This window comes from Corvus brachyrhynchos, unplaced genomic scaffold (genome assembly GCF_000691975.1).
Source record: "Corvus brachyrhynchos isolate BGI_N302 unplaced genomic scaffold, ASM69197v1 scaffold67, whole genome shotgun sequence".
Lineage (NCBI taxonomy): Eukaryota > Metazoa > Chordata > Aves > Passeriformes > Corvidae > Corvus > Corvus brachyrhynchos.
Window position 1 is genome coordinate 1,317,338 of NW_008239114.1, and position 15,591 is coordinate 1,332,928.

At 47.4% G+C, this 15,591-nt stretch overlaps 1 protein-coding gene across 1 annotated transcript in view; it reads right to left on the reverse strand.

Moving 5' to 3' along the window:
- PPP1R12B (protein phosphatase 1 regulatory subunit 12B) overlaps positions 1-15,591 on the reverse strand; it is a 102,499-nt gene that overhangs the window by 49,395 nt on the left and 37,513 nt on the right. The window contains exons 14-17 of the mRNA XM_017739833.1: positions 3,164-3,254; positions 1,758-1,919; positions 849-1,032; positions 202-314 (exon numbers count right to left, since the gene is read on the reverse strand). Coding sequence (XP_017595322.1) covers positions 202-314; positions 849-1,032; positions 1,758-1,919; positions 3,164-3,254 — 550 coding nt within the window. The remainder of the gene's footprint in view (positions 1-201; positions 315-848; positions 1,033-1,757; positions 1,920-3,163; positions 3,255-15,591) is intronic.

A 15,591-nucleotide genomic window follows, 5' to 3' on the forward strand; every position in this document is an offset into this window, starting at 1 on the left:
ATGACCATGACACAGCTCTTCTTCCTATTGTCTTTCTTTCAGGGGCCCTAAAGAGCAGACAAATTTGGGCTTGAAGAAATTTGAAAATACTTCAGGTGGCTTGTGACCTGGGAAATCAATGGACTGGGAAAAAAACCCTGAAGGTTGGAATTGGAAGAAAATTCACCCTGGAGTTTCTCTTTCTAAGGAACTCAAACTTACATCTTGTGTTGAGAAGATGATGCCGGTGCCTCTCCTTCTCTCTTTCGGCCGTCGCCGCTCTCGGATCGACTGTTTGTTCAGGGATCTGTCGTCTGAATCCTGATCTTCACACTCTGGCCAAGCAAAGAAAGACTGCTTTGGTTTCAGTGATTTACATCCGTGCTTTTGCTAAGGTTCTGGGGTTCTTTTTAAGCTGCTCAAGGTCATCTTGCCTTGTGTTATATTACAAAGGAGTTATTAAACCAAATGAAATGGAATCTCAGTGTCCACTACAGCTGAATACTCACACTCCTTCTCTCATCAGAGCCAGGGAGGTTACCCCAGCTCCCCACAAGTCATCCTGACTTACTCCTGTTCTGAGGACAAACTGTACTAGGGGAACCTCTTTCCCCAGCTCTGATATCTAAATGTTTCCATGATCACTGTCTCAAGATCACATTCCATCCAAAATGGAAAATATCCTTTTATCCCTCTGTTACAAGCAACAGGAATTTGCTTAACTTCATTTAAACAAATAACATTTGTTTTGTGAGGTGGCAGCTTCCCTCAGAGTAACAAGTAAACTTGTTCTATCTGTACACACTGGAAGTTCTAAACCACAGGAAAAGCCTTGAGCTTTGCCGGTTCTTCACTCTCCTGGTACGTACCATTTTTCTCCATCTCTGTGGCTGCCGCTCTGAAATCCGCTGGATTCACAGAGTCTGGCCCTAGATATTTATTTGTTCGAGTCAGGTATGAGCCTGTATAGAGCAGAGGTGCTGCTGTGGAAGGAGACACAGGCGTCGTGGGTTTGTCGGGCTGTGCTGGGCCCCTCAATCGCCGATAGACTGTCTAGAAACAAAAAGCCATGACAGAAAAACAGTACCATGAGAAAGAAGTAGATTTTGGATTTCAAGGAATGCAATGTTTGGATTTCAGAGTGCAATGTTTACTTCACTGCTGCTGGAAGTGATCACCTGCACTTTCCAGATCAGTTCCATTCTATCAGATAAGGATGAATGTTAAAATCATTGTACAGCTACAGTGTAAGAGCACCCTCCATAGCTGGGAGATCTGGGATCCATCCCTTTGTTCCTACAGCTCATGGTAGGAGAAATGAGTTATCTAACAGAAATAAATGATTTAGAGTGAAAAAAACAGAGGTGGTGGCAGGGGCAGAAAACTAGTCTCTCCAGCCTTCCATTATACATGGAGTATCCGTGGAAAAACGTGAACACAAAGCCTCCGCCTACACTGCACAAGCAAGGATGGATCCAGGCCACATTTCTATCATTAGCCTTCTCATTATGCTTTCTGGGATTTACACCGTTTTATTTTCTGGCAGGAGACAGAAAGGTGAAATTCCCAGAGGACAACAAAGGCACAGCTAAGCTCCAGCACCTCCAGATCCACCTCCCTCGTGCTGAAGTGCTGCTCCTCAGTCAGCTGTGCCTCTTTCCAGCTGGTCTGTCCCTGTCAGAATAAAAAGATAACCCCCAAAGAATTTCTCCTGATCTCAGCCCTCCTAAATGGTTTCATTAGCTCTCAGGCAAGGGGTACTGGGGCAGCAGGATCACCTCGTCGTCCGCGCTCCTGCCCCACCGTGCGCGGCTCTCCTGCCTCTCGCCGCTGTCCTCGGCGCTGCCGGCTCTGTCGCTCTGCTGCTCCTGCGCCTGGCGCTCCGCCCGCGAGCGGCTGAACGTGCGCTCGGCCTCCTGCAGGTCCGTCAGGGTCACGCCCTGCAGGGAACAGAATCATCGAACCCCAGACTGGTTTGGGTTGGAAGGAACCTTAAAGCCCATCTCGTTCCACCCCCTGCCATGGGCAGGGACACCTTCTAGTAGTCCAGGTTGCTCCAAGCCTTGTCCAACCTGGCCCTGAACACCTCCAGGGATCCAGGGGCAGCCACAGCTTCTCACCACTCTCACAGCCAAGAATTTCTTCCCAATATCCCATCTATCCCTGCCCTCTGGCAGTGGGGAGCCATTCCCCCTTGTGCTATCCCCCCAGGCCCTTGTCCGAAGTCCCTCCCCAGCTCTCTTGGAGCCCCTTTAGGCACTGGAAGGGGATCTAAAGTCTCCCTGGAGACTTCTCCAGCCTGAAATTACATTTTCAATCTTCCAGGTCAGTTTAAAATGCCACAGACTCACATCTGGTCAGGCTCATGTTTCATCCCTATGGTAAGAGAAAGGGAAGAATTCTGATGCCTTTACTGTATTTCTCAGCCTACTGACATAATCACTGACTCAAAGCAACCCAAATATATGTGATCACACTACAAACTAAGAGGCAGGTACATTGCAGAAAGGAAACCTTGGAAATCTAACTCATGTATGTCTGTGGGAGGGTTTTGTAAGAACTGTTTGAAAAAAATTTTGCCAGAACCTCTCCAAAACAGTATGACTGCACGTACATCTGTTGTACACAATACTCACTTGTTATACCTTATATAAAAACACACAATATTCCATTATTAAGCTTAAACTTATCTATCTTGCTAAGCATATTTTTTGCAACTTCTAAACCTATCTCTGCCAAACCTAGAAACTCTAACCATTGTTTTAGTGTCCTTGATTGCTATTAATTGTATCTTCTTCAAGTTTTTTCAGCCAAAGCTGATCTCTAAACTCTTCTGCTTTATTCCTAAATCCTACTTTTTTCTCACACCTAAAGCTTTTCCACTTTTTGTGTTTCCCCACAAGTGCAGACAAGTCCCCTGCCCTAAGAAATAATGTAAGAGCAGAAGAAAATCCTGCCTCTTTACAGAACCATGGAATGGTTTGGATTGGAAGGGACCTTAAAGACCATCCCATTCCACCCCCTGCCATGAGCAGGGACACCTTCCACTAGACCAGGTTGCTCCAAGCCCTGTCTGACCTGGCCTTGGACACTTCCAGGCATGGAGCACTCACAGCTTTGCTGGGCAATCAGTTCATCAGGTCTCTTCACCCTACACATAAATGTGAGCATTTGCATTCTTTACCTGGGTAGATCTGCGAGTCTGCCGGGCCTGTCTGGATCGTGCCTTCCTCAGTGATTCCGCTTCCTCATCCCGCACCGGAGTCAGATATGACCTGGAAAAAAAAAAAAAGGTGCAGAAGAGGTTAAAGTAAAAGCAGATGATCTGCCTTCCTGTCTCTGTAGACTCCTGAGCTATTATTCTCTTTCTCATGGACAAAAATTAATTTTAGCTCCATCTGCTATTGCTGTTTCTCTGGGACAACCTCCCCATGAGCACACAATACACACGTTCACAGCACCTTCTCCCCAGAGCCTCTAAATAAACCCTTTAGTGCTGGACATGTTCTGTTAAAAAGGTGCACCTATTCTCTAAATTATTTGCTCCATTCCAAACCATGGCATCATTAGAAAAAGAACCCCACTCCTCATAAAGGCCCTCTCACTCAGACAAAGATCTCAGAACAGAAATCCTGCGCTGGTGCATTCCTCAGACCCTCCTTCCTGTCATTATAGTCACGATCATATTCCTGCAATCTGCTGCCTTCATCAATATGAAACCCATCACGCCAGGAACCGCTGAACTGCAGGCATCACGGAGACACACGCCTTGGAAAGAGCAATGGAATTAAATAAATGACCTTCACACTCCGTGTAAGCCAAGCTCCTTAACGCTGAAAAACCTACAGTTAAAAACACAGACCTGGGCACAACTGGATTTCATCAAAGATGGGAGAATTCAAGAGAATTATTCACATGAAAATACATAAACTGCACCCTCTGCCCCGGCACCGACTGGGAGGAACTGGTGAGGAACTGGGGAGTGCTCTGAGTCAAGGAGTTCACAGCAGTAAATGATTTCCATGCTGGAGGAGAGGCTTCAGTCTAATGAACAGTTCATTAAACTTGACTCTTTAGCCTGGTTAATAGGAAATGATTATTCACACTGTCCCACTGTACAGGGATGAGGGTGCTGGAATGCTCTGTGCAGATCTATCACTGCCAGGTTAACACTGTACCAGAGGTCTGGATGTGTTCAAAGGGCAGTGAGCTAAGTGAGGGATGAAGGTGAATCACTTACTTTGTCCTTGGACTCTTTTCCTGGTTTTAGTAGACCATCTTCATGGAAAAGGTAATGAGCTGAAGAGGATTTGCACCTGATCCAGTATGTTAAGACATTTATTAGAAAGTTCACTAAACTGCTGCACTGTGACAGAACCACAGAGAATCAGGAAATTTGGATCATTCTAAAATAATCTGCCATGGTGGGTTTTATCCACCCTCAGGACCTGCATTCAGTGCTGGTTCAGCTGTGCAGCAAATGCAGCCTGGCTTCCAAGGAGGAATCCCCTTCACAGGGGCACAGACAGTCACCTCCCAGCTCCTCAGGGGTTGTGGGGCTCACATGAGAGTCTTCTCACCTGAAACTGGTGCAAGAATTTGACCTCATAAATAACACCCCGAACATCTCTGATCTCCAGAGGCCAAGGAAATTGCAAAGGATCGAGTCTGTGCCAGGGATGCTGCACTGGAGACTCCTGGAGGGGCAGGCACTGATCTCTGCTCTCTGTGACCGGGCACAGGACCCGAAGGAATGACATGAAGCTGTGTCAGGGCAGGTTCAGGCTGGATATTGTGAAAAAGGTTCTTCCCCCAGAGGGTGCTGGGCACTGCCCAGGCTCCCCAGGCAATGGGCACAGTCCTGAGGCTGCCAGAGCTCCAGGAGTGTTTGGACACCGCTCCCAGGGATGCCCAGGGTGGGGTTGTTGGGGTGTCTGTGCAGGGCCAGGATTTGAACTTGATGATCCCTGAGATCCCTTCCCACTCAGGAGATTCCACGATTCTATGAACTGTGCCCGGGGAGTTCCATCTCCCTGCCTGCAATGGAGAGGTCCCCAGCCGAGGGCTTGCAGAGCTGCACTCCCAGGGTGTCATTTATCACCTTCATGAGGAGCCTCCAGCACAGCCCATGTGGATGCACTGCAGAGGAGCTCATTTCTTCCCATTGATTATCCAGACAGACACATGAGCTGTGATGGATATGCCAACACGGGAAGCACCTACACTTCAGAGGGATGATTGTCTCCCAAAAAATCTGCTGTTTCATGAACAAAAAAGCTGCTGTTTGATGAGTGAAAGCTGTGCAACTCCTAATTTTGCAGAGCATGAGCTCTCCTGCTCTCCCTGCTGCAGTGTGTGCACTGTCCAGGTAATGGCACATTAAGGAAACAATAAGCATTTTCTGCAGCTTTTGACACAAGCAGAATCACTGCTGTTTGCCCAGCAGCCAGAAGCAATAAGCCACCTAGAGGAAGAAGGCATTTGCAAAATATACTGCAAATGAAGTTCAGAGCAATAGTAAAAAAAGTATAAATTCCTGAAATATATAAACCACGTAAATTTGTAGCTCAGTATGGTAGGCAGTTTACTGCAATGGCTTTGAATCAGTGGAATTTAAATCAGTGGAATTTACTCTGCACTGAGGACACAGGTATGCAGGAGCTACAGGTACAGAGAGGACAAAACAGGTTTTCAATTGAGTTTCAGGAAAGGTTTGGCAAATCCGTGGGGACCAGGTCAGCCCCAGGCATGGGGAGGGCTCTGCGGCAGGGGCAGCCCAGGCACTTTGCAGGAGGCTGCAGGATTCCCTCGGTGCAGTTCAGCCACAGCTTTGCTGTGGGCATGGCAAGAGAAAAAACATTTTGGGTCTCTTAGCCCATCATCCTCCAAGGCTTTTTCCTTCTGCTCTCCCAGAATTTATACAAAAATACAGATATGTTACAGCATCATTAGCAATTCTGGGAGTCCAGCCTGTAAGAGGGACTTGATCCTCAGCTGAGCACATCCTGCAGGTCAGCATGGCTCAGCCCGGGCCGCAGCCGCAATCGATCGCCAACTTTCGGGTTCTTTCCATTTACACAATTCATCACTTCCTGGAGCTCACCCAAAGCCATTTACAGCATGAGATAACCGAATTTTCTGAGGCAAGTCAGCAGAGCCACTGCATAGTGACAGAGCTGGTTTCTGTGAGGGAGCAGCTACAGCCTGTTCCAGGTGCCAGAGGAGGGGCTGTGCTGGCAGTGCCTGTAACTGCACACAGCAGCCCAGCCCTGCTGCCAGTGCAGGCCCAGGTGTGCCCTGCTCGGGATCTCGTGTGACTTGCTTTTTAATTTGGGGGGAAGGGAAGGAAAAGACAGATTTTACAATGTGTTGCTTTGCTTACAAACAGAATTTTGAGAGACCTGAGTGTGCTAAATGGGCTGGAAGAGAGAAAGAGAACAAATGCACAGGAAGGAGACAGCGAGTCAGATGCAGCTCAGGGCTGGGCTGGGCTGGATGGCACAGGCAGAGCAACACGCTGCTCTCCGAAGCAGAAACACTGCAGAGCACAGCAGGCTGCAGGGCACAAGCACCAAATGGGGTGTGAGGCAGCCTCTGAACAATGCACAGAGTTTTTAATTATGTTTTAAAGGAACACGCTGCTTGCTCAAGTGCAGTGCCTGTGACATCCTATTAATTCAAGCAAATATCTCAGGATCCAAGCAGATCTTCAAAGGAACAGCCCTATGTGTTGTGTTTCCTTGCAATAAGCTTTCTCTGAGAAATACTTGCAATAAGAGCAGCCATCATACCAAGCTCAAGGCATGTATAAAGCAGAACAGATTTTTACCAGAGTTTTGGCTGTAAGTTCAAGGAGAAGAATAGAAATTGTTCAAGATGTGTATATGAGAGTCAGCAAAACCACTGCAGAGGTTTACAGCTCTCACAGACAGAGACAAGCGTGTTCTGCTGCCCTGAGAGAGCTAGAGGCTTCTGGTTTGTGTATTAGCTAGGAAAAAACCTGGTAACTGACTGATGAACCTGGCTCCCACTTAATTCTGGCTATTTTCAAGAAAACACCTATTTTTCTCTGTCAACTCTTTCATCAAGGACAGCATAACTCACACGGATCCCAACCACTCATCACCATGTCAAGGCAAAAGGAGCTGCAATACCATACCAATAAAAGGGGAGATTCAACCTGGGAAATAGGAAGGCTGAATATACAGGCTGGTAAACCAGGAATACAAGAGCAAGTCTGTATGTTAGAGAACCCTGGCCAGAGGAAAAGAAATTATTGTGACGAGAAACCCCTGCCAAATCAAGGGTGAATGATGCACAAAAAAGAGTTACAATACCCTGATGGTTGGTGCACAGGTAACAAGAACAAAAGATTTATTTCTCCAAGAAATATCCAGTCTTCTGATAATTGTTTTACAACACTGGTCTCTTTTCCTGCCATCCTGAACTCCTTCAGGCACTCAGAGCTTGAAGCGTTTCCGGCAAACACCATTCACTACCATGGAGTCCTTTGGCAGAACATCACCAAGTCCCAGAGGGAACAGCAAGAACGTGCAAAACTTGGGAGTTTTACATCACCTACGTGTGGCAGAGAAGCTGTGGCTGCCCCATCCCTGGAAGTGTCCAAGGCCAGGTTGGACACGGCTTGGAGCCACCTGGTCTAGGGGAAGGTGTCCCTGCCCATGGCAGGGGGTGGAATTAGATGAGCTGTAAGTTCCCTTCCAACCCAAAGCTTTCTGGCATTCTGTGAAGACCTGGCAACAAATTTGGAAGCTAAACACTCACTAAGTTCTACAGCCACCCTCTTCTCAGACTGGGTTAAAGGAATTTCGTTCTGCTGTCAGGACTGAAAACTGAGATACACCCCCACATGAGCTGCACGGGGCCACGACAAGGTTCCCTCCATCCCTGTCAGGTCCATCTTCAATAAATCCAGGTCCCACAGCCAGCACAGTAAGAACAGGAGTTGCACCAGTAACTGGTTCATCATTACAGTTGTTCCCAGTCTCTGGGAATGAGACTCTGCTGATTGTGAACTGGGGCTGGGCTTGTTGGGGCTCTTCTGGAGGAAAGCTCTTCCTAGGCCCTCTGCAAATCCTCCCACCTCTTTCTAGCTTAGAAGTGACTCTGAACTACACTCTCTAGACTAGAACCAACAGTGACAGTTTTCTTGGAAGCCAGGACAGACTTCTGGCTCTTCCAAATCCAGGTAACACCAGTAAGGGGAGCCAGGCACATGTGTGGCTCTCTGTACACAAGGAGGTTCGTTCAGCACATGGAAAGCCATGTGGCTACTCAGACTCTAAAATGTTTGAAATTTCTCCTCTTAAGAAGAGTACAGTATCCCTACTCCAAACACTGCGGTGATTCTTAAAAAGTCTTTGTCACACGTATATCTATTTCTCAGGCATACACACATGTATATATGTTTATATATACATGTACATATCTTAAAAACTCACATGCACTCTGAAAAAAGAAAGATAAGAAAAAAACCCTCAGCAAAAGCCTCAAGTACAGACACTGTTCCCCTGGAAACAACTGGAAAAGTACAGCATCCCAGCAATGCATTCCTACAAACTGGAGAGTTGCCATCAGCAAATAACTATCCATAAGCTGGAGGAGGGAGGAGAAGCAAGTGCAAGTTTTGCAGGCAACAATGCTGACAGCAGTTCCCAAAATACAATTCCTTAAGTTAGATAATGAACTATGTCCCCAGCAGCAAGTCAATCATTGGCAACTACATGGAAACAGTCGAAAAAGAAACTTTCCTGCTCTCTTATCCAAGCAACAGGTTTCGGTTCTTCCCTGAATTTATCCCTGCCCTGACATGTTCTGCCCATCAGCCCACTGCAACTGGAAACAGTCATTAGAGAAACTGTCAGAAGCTGGATGTGCTCTGTCTTTCCAGGCAGGAGAGAAGGATAACACATCAGACTGCGAGTGTTGGAGCTGGGAATGAGGGGGGAGACAGCCTGACAATGCCGAGTTATTTAATAAGCTGAGGACAGAGGGATAACAAGATCATAGTCCTAAAGCCTTTCACAGCTGGCTCGAAAAGCCTGGGCTGAGAATTCCCCATTTTCAGGCCTTTGCTGCTGGGAGCTGTCGTTGTGTTTCAATCTGGACAATGAATTCTCAGCTCGTGCAAGTTTCAGTGTCTGAATTTCTGCCCTTTGGTTACAGGTTGATTAGCAGCTTCACTAGCAGCAGATTAACCTCTTTATTTCCCACAGCTCTGCTTCACTCAACATGTTCAGGTGCTGATCCAAGAGATTAAGAGATTTGTGATCTTTGCCACTTGTTAATCAAAACAACCAGCTCCCTTTATCCCTGCAGAACTCCTGTTTCCACGGGACGTTTACAATGGGGTGAGGTTACACGTGTGACAGCTGAGACTACAAGAACACTTCTCATCAGGGAGGTCTGGACAATTTTGCCTGTCCTTTCCCATGCCCTGTCCCTGGAAGTGCCCAAGGCCAAGTTGGACGGGGCTTGGAGCAACCTGGGATAGTGGAAGGTGTCCCTGCCCGTGGCAGGGGGTGGGATGAGATGAGCTGTAAGATCCTGACCAACCTCCCAACCCAAACCATTCCATGGTTCCATGTTCAGTTCTGTGTGTGTCCCTCAGACAGCAGAGCTGCTCCTTCTGTGCTGTGTCCCCACCATGTCCCCACGGCAGCTCCTTGTGCCTCCTTAGCTGTCGGGACTGCACCAATATGAGGTGAGGAGTGCTTGGGTTGCAGATCCAGCTGGGAACACAGCCCTGCAATCCCTCTGCCAGAGGAATAAAATACAGCATTGGTACTCCTGAGAGCTCACCAAGTTTGGGGCTGGGGGAGTCAGCAGATACATGAGAAGCTTTTAATGATCTATGTAATCCCTTCACATTAATTAATGTCACTCAGCATTATGGTGAAGAGTGAAAAGGCAACAAACATCACAGTGATCACATTCCCTAAACTGGCTGCCATAACTGTTGCTGTGAACTCAGACCTTTAAACTTCTGCCAGCAGAAGAGCACATGTACTTGTTTAAAAAACAAAAGAATTCAAGAATTCTTTCTGTAAGAGAAAAGCAGAGACTGCTGCAACCCCAGAGCAGAGGCAGCCAACAGCACCTGAAGTGAGAGTATGACCGGTCTCTGAGACACTGAATGTGTCAGCTGTGACCCTCACAAGTGCAAAGCTTACCAGGAGGGAATATTTTGGAATTGTTTGTGTTCAGCACAGGACTTTGGGTGTCAATACACAGCACTGAGTGGGTTGTCACTGTGACAGGGAACAGCGTGCACTGTCTGCAATACTCAGGAGCTGCATCCTTGCATTAAAAATCTGCTGCAGGAACTGGAGCAGGATGGACTCCACTTCCTGCCACTGATAGAGGAAACCAATGTCCTGCCTCTGCCAGCATCCTTCTCATTTGCAACTGAACCAACACAATTTGACATTTTTAACAACTTTCAGCAGACTTGTTACGGCTTTCCCAAAAGCTGGTTTACATTCTGAAACAGGAAATTTTCCAGGGCAGAAAATCCCCACAGAAAAAAAAAATTAACTTGGCACAACTCTGACTATTTGGGAAATTGTCTTTTGCAACAAAAAAATAAAGTAAAATCAAAACTTGATAAAGAAGGTTCAGCTACTGAACCAGATAAGCCAGAGCAGCGATGTTCGCCTGCCAGTGCATCCCAGCTGCCTTCCACTGCCACCTTGTGGGAGCAGGAGACGCCTGAACAGCTCAGGAACAGAATCACAGATCAGCCCCAGCTGAATTACACAAAATATCACTGAATATTAATAACGTATCAAAGATTTCCATTTCCTACTGAGCTTACATTGCAATTTCTTAGCCTGAGGCTTTGGTTCAGTTTCCAGTGTCCACTGTTCTCAGGGACAGAAGATTAATTAAGTCTGCACAAAAACTTTTCAAATAGAAATCCCAGGGAGGTTTCCTGTCTTCCTTGGCTCCTCCACCTGTCACATCCCCAGGTCAATACTGCGGAACACAGAATTTACCAGAGTAGCTGATTTAGTGCCGAATTAGCTCTCAGCGACACATAGGATCTTACAAATATTTCAGGTACATCCTTGTCTTTTAATGACCATTTTGGACACAGAGAAGTAGCTGAACTCGTCAAAGTTAGTAAAGCCCAGACCCTGAACACCCAGGCAGTGGCACTGGGATGGCACCAGAGCCAGAAGGTGCCATTACTGCTGTTCCACCGAGGGTGAAGTGCGTGCAGCAGGGCAGTGGTTCCCATTAGTAAGCCAAGAGGAATTGCACACAAACTCAGCATGGACAGGGCTGGGGAAAGGCAGTTTTACCTTCTGCTTGCTCCACGCTGCCAAGCTGCAGTTCTTTTACAATGCTTAGGTCAAGTGGTCCCTGCTTCCTTCCCTTGACCATTCCTGAAGGATCCCGCATGGATTCCTGCTTTTGTTAGCAGGCCAACCTACAGCCTGGACTCCCCCGCCCAAAGCAAATGCCAAAATATCCACCCCCCTTCCTCTGAGCCCTGCGTGGATAAAGCCCTGGCAGCTGAGCATGCAGCACACACCTGCTCGCCACCCTTACAGGAAACCACACTGACCCCAGCCCACACCTCGACCTTACTCCAAATAAAAATGCAGCCTGATTTCTGATCCAGCAGGAGCAATCTCGCCTCTTCCCAACATGGACAACCCCATGGCCAGCAGAATTCCTGCCCTCCCACGTCATCTGCACCAGCAGCCTTTGAAAAAAGGGACAACTTTATCTGAAAGCGATTAACTGCAGAGGCAGTGGCAGAGAAATGCTGCCACAGCAGGTGTCAGATGATCGTTCAGTTCTTCACAAGAGAGAGAAACCTCTTAACTTCTTGTTGTCCACTGTGTAGTGTGGACAGGAATCCTTCCCTTGCCTTGTAGCACCTCCTTGCATGAGCACCCCACCACTCTGCTTCCCCAGGGACCTGTCCCAGGAGATTAAGACCACTCAGCTTTACATCAGTCAGTGATAAGGATTGTAGAGTTAAATGCTATTTAAAAAAAGGTAGCAGCGAGCTATTGCTCACAGCCTTTTCTGCCAGTTCCTCTCAAGCGACATTTAAATACACCTTAAATGCAAATCTCATCGTTTAACTTTCACAGAGATCAGGGGCTTTTATTCTATTTGTCAGACCATAAGGGTTAAGGGACCTATCAGGTGACACGTCCGTGCTCTTCCCAGAGGACACACACTCGGAATGCCCACAGGACAAGAACCATGAGGTAAAAGGACTTGCGAAAAATTCATCTAACAGTACTGGTGGAGGAGGATTCAGTTATTAATATATTAATAATATATGCTACTATAATTAGCAGCTGGATCCTTAGAATGAAAAATAAATTCCTCTTGGGAATGAAGCAGGAAACAGAAGTGTTTGTCAAACACATTTACCTGGCACGTCAGTGAGCTTCCTTCAGCTGAAAAACATTTCTAGGGGAAACTCTGGAGGGCAAGAAGGCATGGGCTGAACAGGGCCACCAGCCCCACAGCTGCCCAGAAAACAAGCCCACCTCACTCCTACTCCAGATTTATCTTGGAATCATGGAATGGTTTGGGTTGGAAGGGACCTTAAAGCTCATCTAGTTCCACCCCCTGCCATGGGCTGGGGCACCTTCCACTATCCAAGGTTGCTCCAAGCCCCATCCAGCCTGGCCTTGGACACTGCCAGGGACAGGGCAGTTAAGTGAGAAACTGGTCAGAAAAAATTAAAAAGTAAGGAGGAGAGAGAAGAGTTTCCTGTCTCTAAGAGTATGCCTGATGGCAAGTGCTGGAACCACCCTGCTGGAACCTTCCTGAGGAACAGGAAGAACCCACACAAGAATTCAGTTGTATAAACACAGTGATGGGAGGTAAAAGAATTAAAATCCTAATTCTTGCCAAACCAGGAGAGATTTCAAATTCAATAGTCCTTTTAAACTGGCCACATAACTGAGAGCACAGACCTGCCTTTCAGAAGTTCTCAGGCAAAATCTATCTCACCCCATGTGCCAGCTGTGGGCTGCACGGTTGCCTTTCCAGCTGTTCTGGGAACTAAAACTTCCAGAGTATGAAAAGCTTCAGCCAGATCTCCCAGCCTTCCAGCACAGGTATCTCATGGCTCAAGTGATATTCCAGTATGGCAGGATCTCCTGCAGCCCCTTTCTCAGCCCAGGGAACAGAGCTCCAAGCAGCCCGGACCTGTGACACCAGGAATACTCTGGCAGGGGCTGAGGTGCTGGACTCCCGGGAGAAGCCGCGAGCAGAGCCCTGCACTGAGCGTGCACAGACAAGGGTACAGAGAACTTGGGGATGAAGCTTTTCGTGGCACTAGAGGCCGCTGTCACCCTGGATGAAGGTGGATAATCCAGCCCTGGGCTCCAACCAACAGGATGCCCCCATTCCCCACCACCTGCAGAAACGAGGAAGCTGTTAGTTCTGTCCTGGCAAGAACAGGGTCTGTGTGAGGTACTGTAGGCACAACATCCACACAGCTGAAATCCACCCTCAAACAGGGCTGTTTGAGTTCAGTGGACAAACACTGACAATGGGAGACAATTTGCTTTTGGCAGGAGATCATCCAAACGGCCAGACTGCACCATTCATCAGGAGCTCCAAAATTCCCAGAAAAAACCCCAAAGCAATTGCCTGGCACGAGCACTGGCTGTGGCAGATGGTACGTTTCCAGCTCCCGGCAGCAGCAGCACACCGCAGGGCTGCAGAGGAGCATCAGGAGGCTGGGATGTGCAGCAGGACACGTGGAACACATGTGGCAGCAGCTGGGCTGAACCTCTGGGACATGCAGCCCCAGCCCCGGCCCCGACCGGGCACAGTCCAGCTGGCACCACACGGGCCTAAAACGGACTCTGCTCTGCTGCCCCTCTGCTGGTTCTTTCCTCCCCCTTGTAATTTACACTATTTTCCAGCTACTGGAGTGTTTCCTGACCAATTCAGCTGGAAAACAAGGAGCAGGTGAAGCACCATGGGTCAAACGCTGTGGTGGGGCAGGGTAAGGCTTGTTGGCCACCACAGGATGCAAACCAGCACTCCAGAGCCCTCTGCCAGTCATTCTTCCCCAGCCCTAAGGAGCCTCTTCTGCTTTAACCTTTTGGCTTCACACAGATAATTTTAAGGCCACAAGTTCGGAGACATCCCTGTGATCTAATATTAGATGATGAGCCTGTTTATGTTTTTGTTGCTAAGAGCAAGCTGGCGCACTGGAAACACCGAAGCAGCCCAAACACTCCTGCAACAGCTGCCGCTGAGAACTGAAATCCATACAGCACTGCCCTGACAACTGTTTGCCATTTGCCTTTTTATTTTACTGGAATTGGTCTCCTTCCCAAATAAGCTCTTCCCATTTAGGTGACTTCTCCTGTCTCCCTGGGTCCATGTTTCCTAGTTTCAATATGCAGGCAGCTCTACCCCACTGTGAGGACGTACATTCATCAGTAAGGTTTCCTCCCCCATGAGAACAATGTATAATTTCTGGGCTTTTTTCCTCTCAGTAGCTTCAAACCATCAATTGAAGGTGGGAGGAATTTTCTGGTGTTTTCTCTTTACATTACCATAATTCACAGGAGATGGTTCTCTAATAAAAATGCAGGAGACAAACAGATCTTCTGTATTATTTATAGAAACAGATTTGGCAGCAAATGCCAATGCAGTAATATTAATGGATGCTTTTTTGGGTATCTACAAGTAACCATCCCAGTCCAGTTCTCTGTCTGCAGACAGTGCCAGAAGTCTGGGGGGCACTCTGTGCAGCCCATTTCTGCAGGGAAAAATCTGCTTCTGCAACTTGATTCTGGGCTTGCCAAAATGGAGACACCATTGTGAAAGGTCTGAAGTGAGAACTGAGAGCACAGTACTCACTCTGTTCTCTTGCACAACCTCACTGGGCACTGGCAATATCTTTTGGCAGCTCATCTCGATTCAATTGCAAATGACCCCAACCCAAGTGACCTCCTGCAACTCCACAGGAGCACACAGAGGCACTTCCAGGGCTAACACAAGTGTTTTCACACCAACAATACCCTGCAGTGGCTACTGCAAACTGTCCCTACACACAAAGCTGGTGAATGTGGCTCCAGAATGTTTGCAATACCTTCCAAGTGCTCCCTGTGCTAGCTCTGGGCAAAGAAAAAAAAAAAAAAAAAAAAAAAAAAAAAAAAAAAAAAAAAAAAAAAAAAATCCCAAACGGAAGTTTGAGTATTTTCCAACAGCACAACCCACCTTGCTTGGAGGATGTGCTGCAGGTGAAGCTGAGCAGCAGCTAAGCCCCACCACCTTTAGCCTTGTAAGCTGATAATTCCCATTACTGCTTTTGCCATCCCTCGGCCTCAGGCCATTTAAGATGTGTCAGAGCACTATCTGCACTCAGGAAGTGCTGTATTTCAATAAATCACTGACAGTTTGGAAGAATCCAAGCACTATATACTCTGCATGAACTCGTTGCTGGCTAGAAACAGTCAGTTCATCGCTGTATTTTATTTATTTCTATTTGCTTTCACTGATGCCATTAGAAGAGACAGATTTTGGAAAAGTTAACCTGTTTGCAGGAAGAATATATGGATCATTGCATATTCTGTAATTAATGCACAGGGT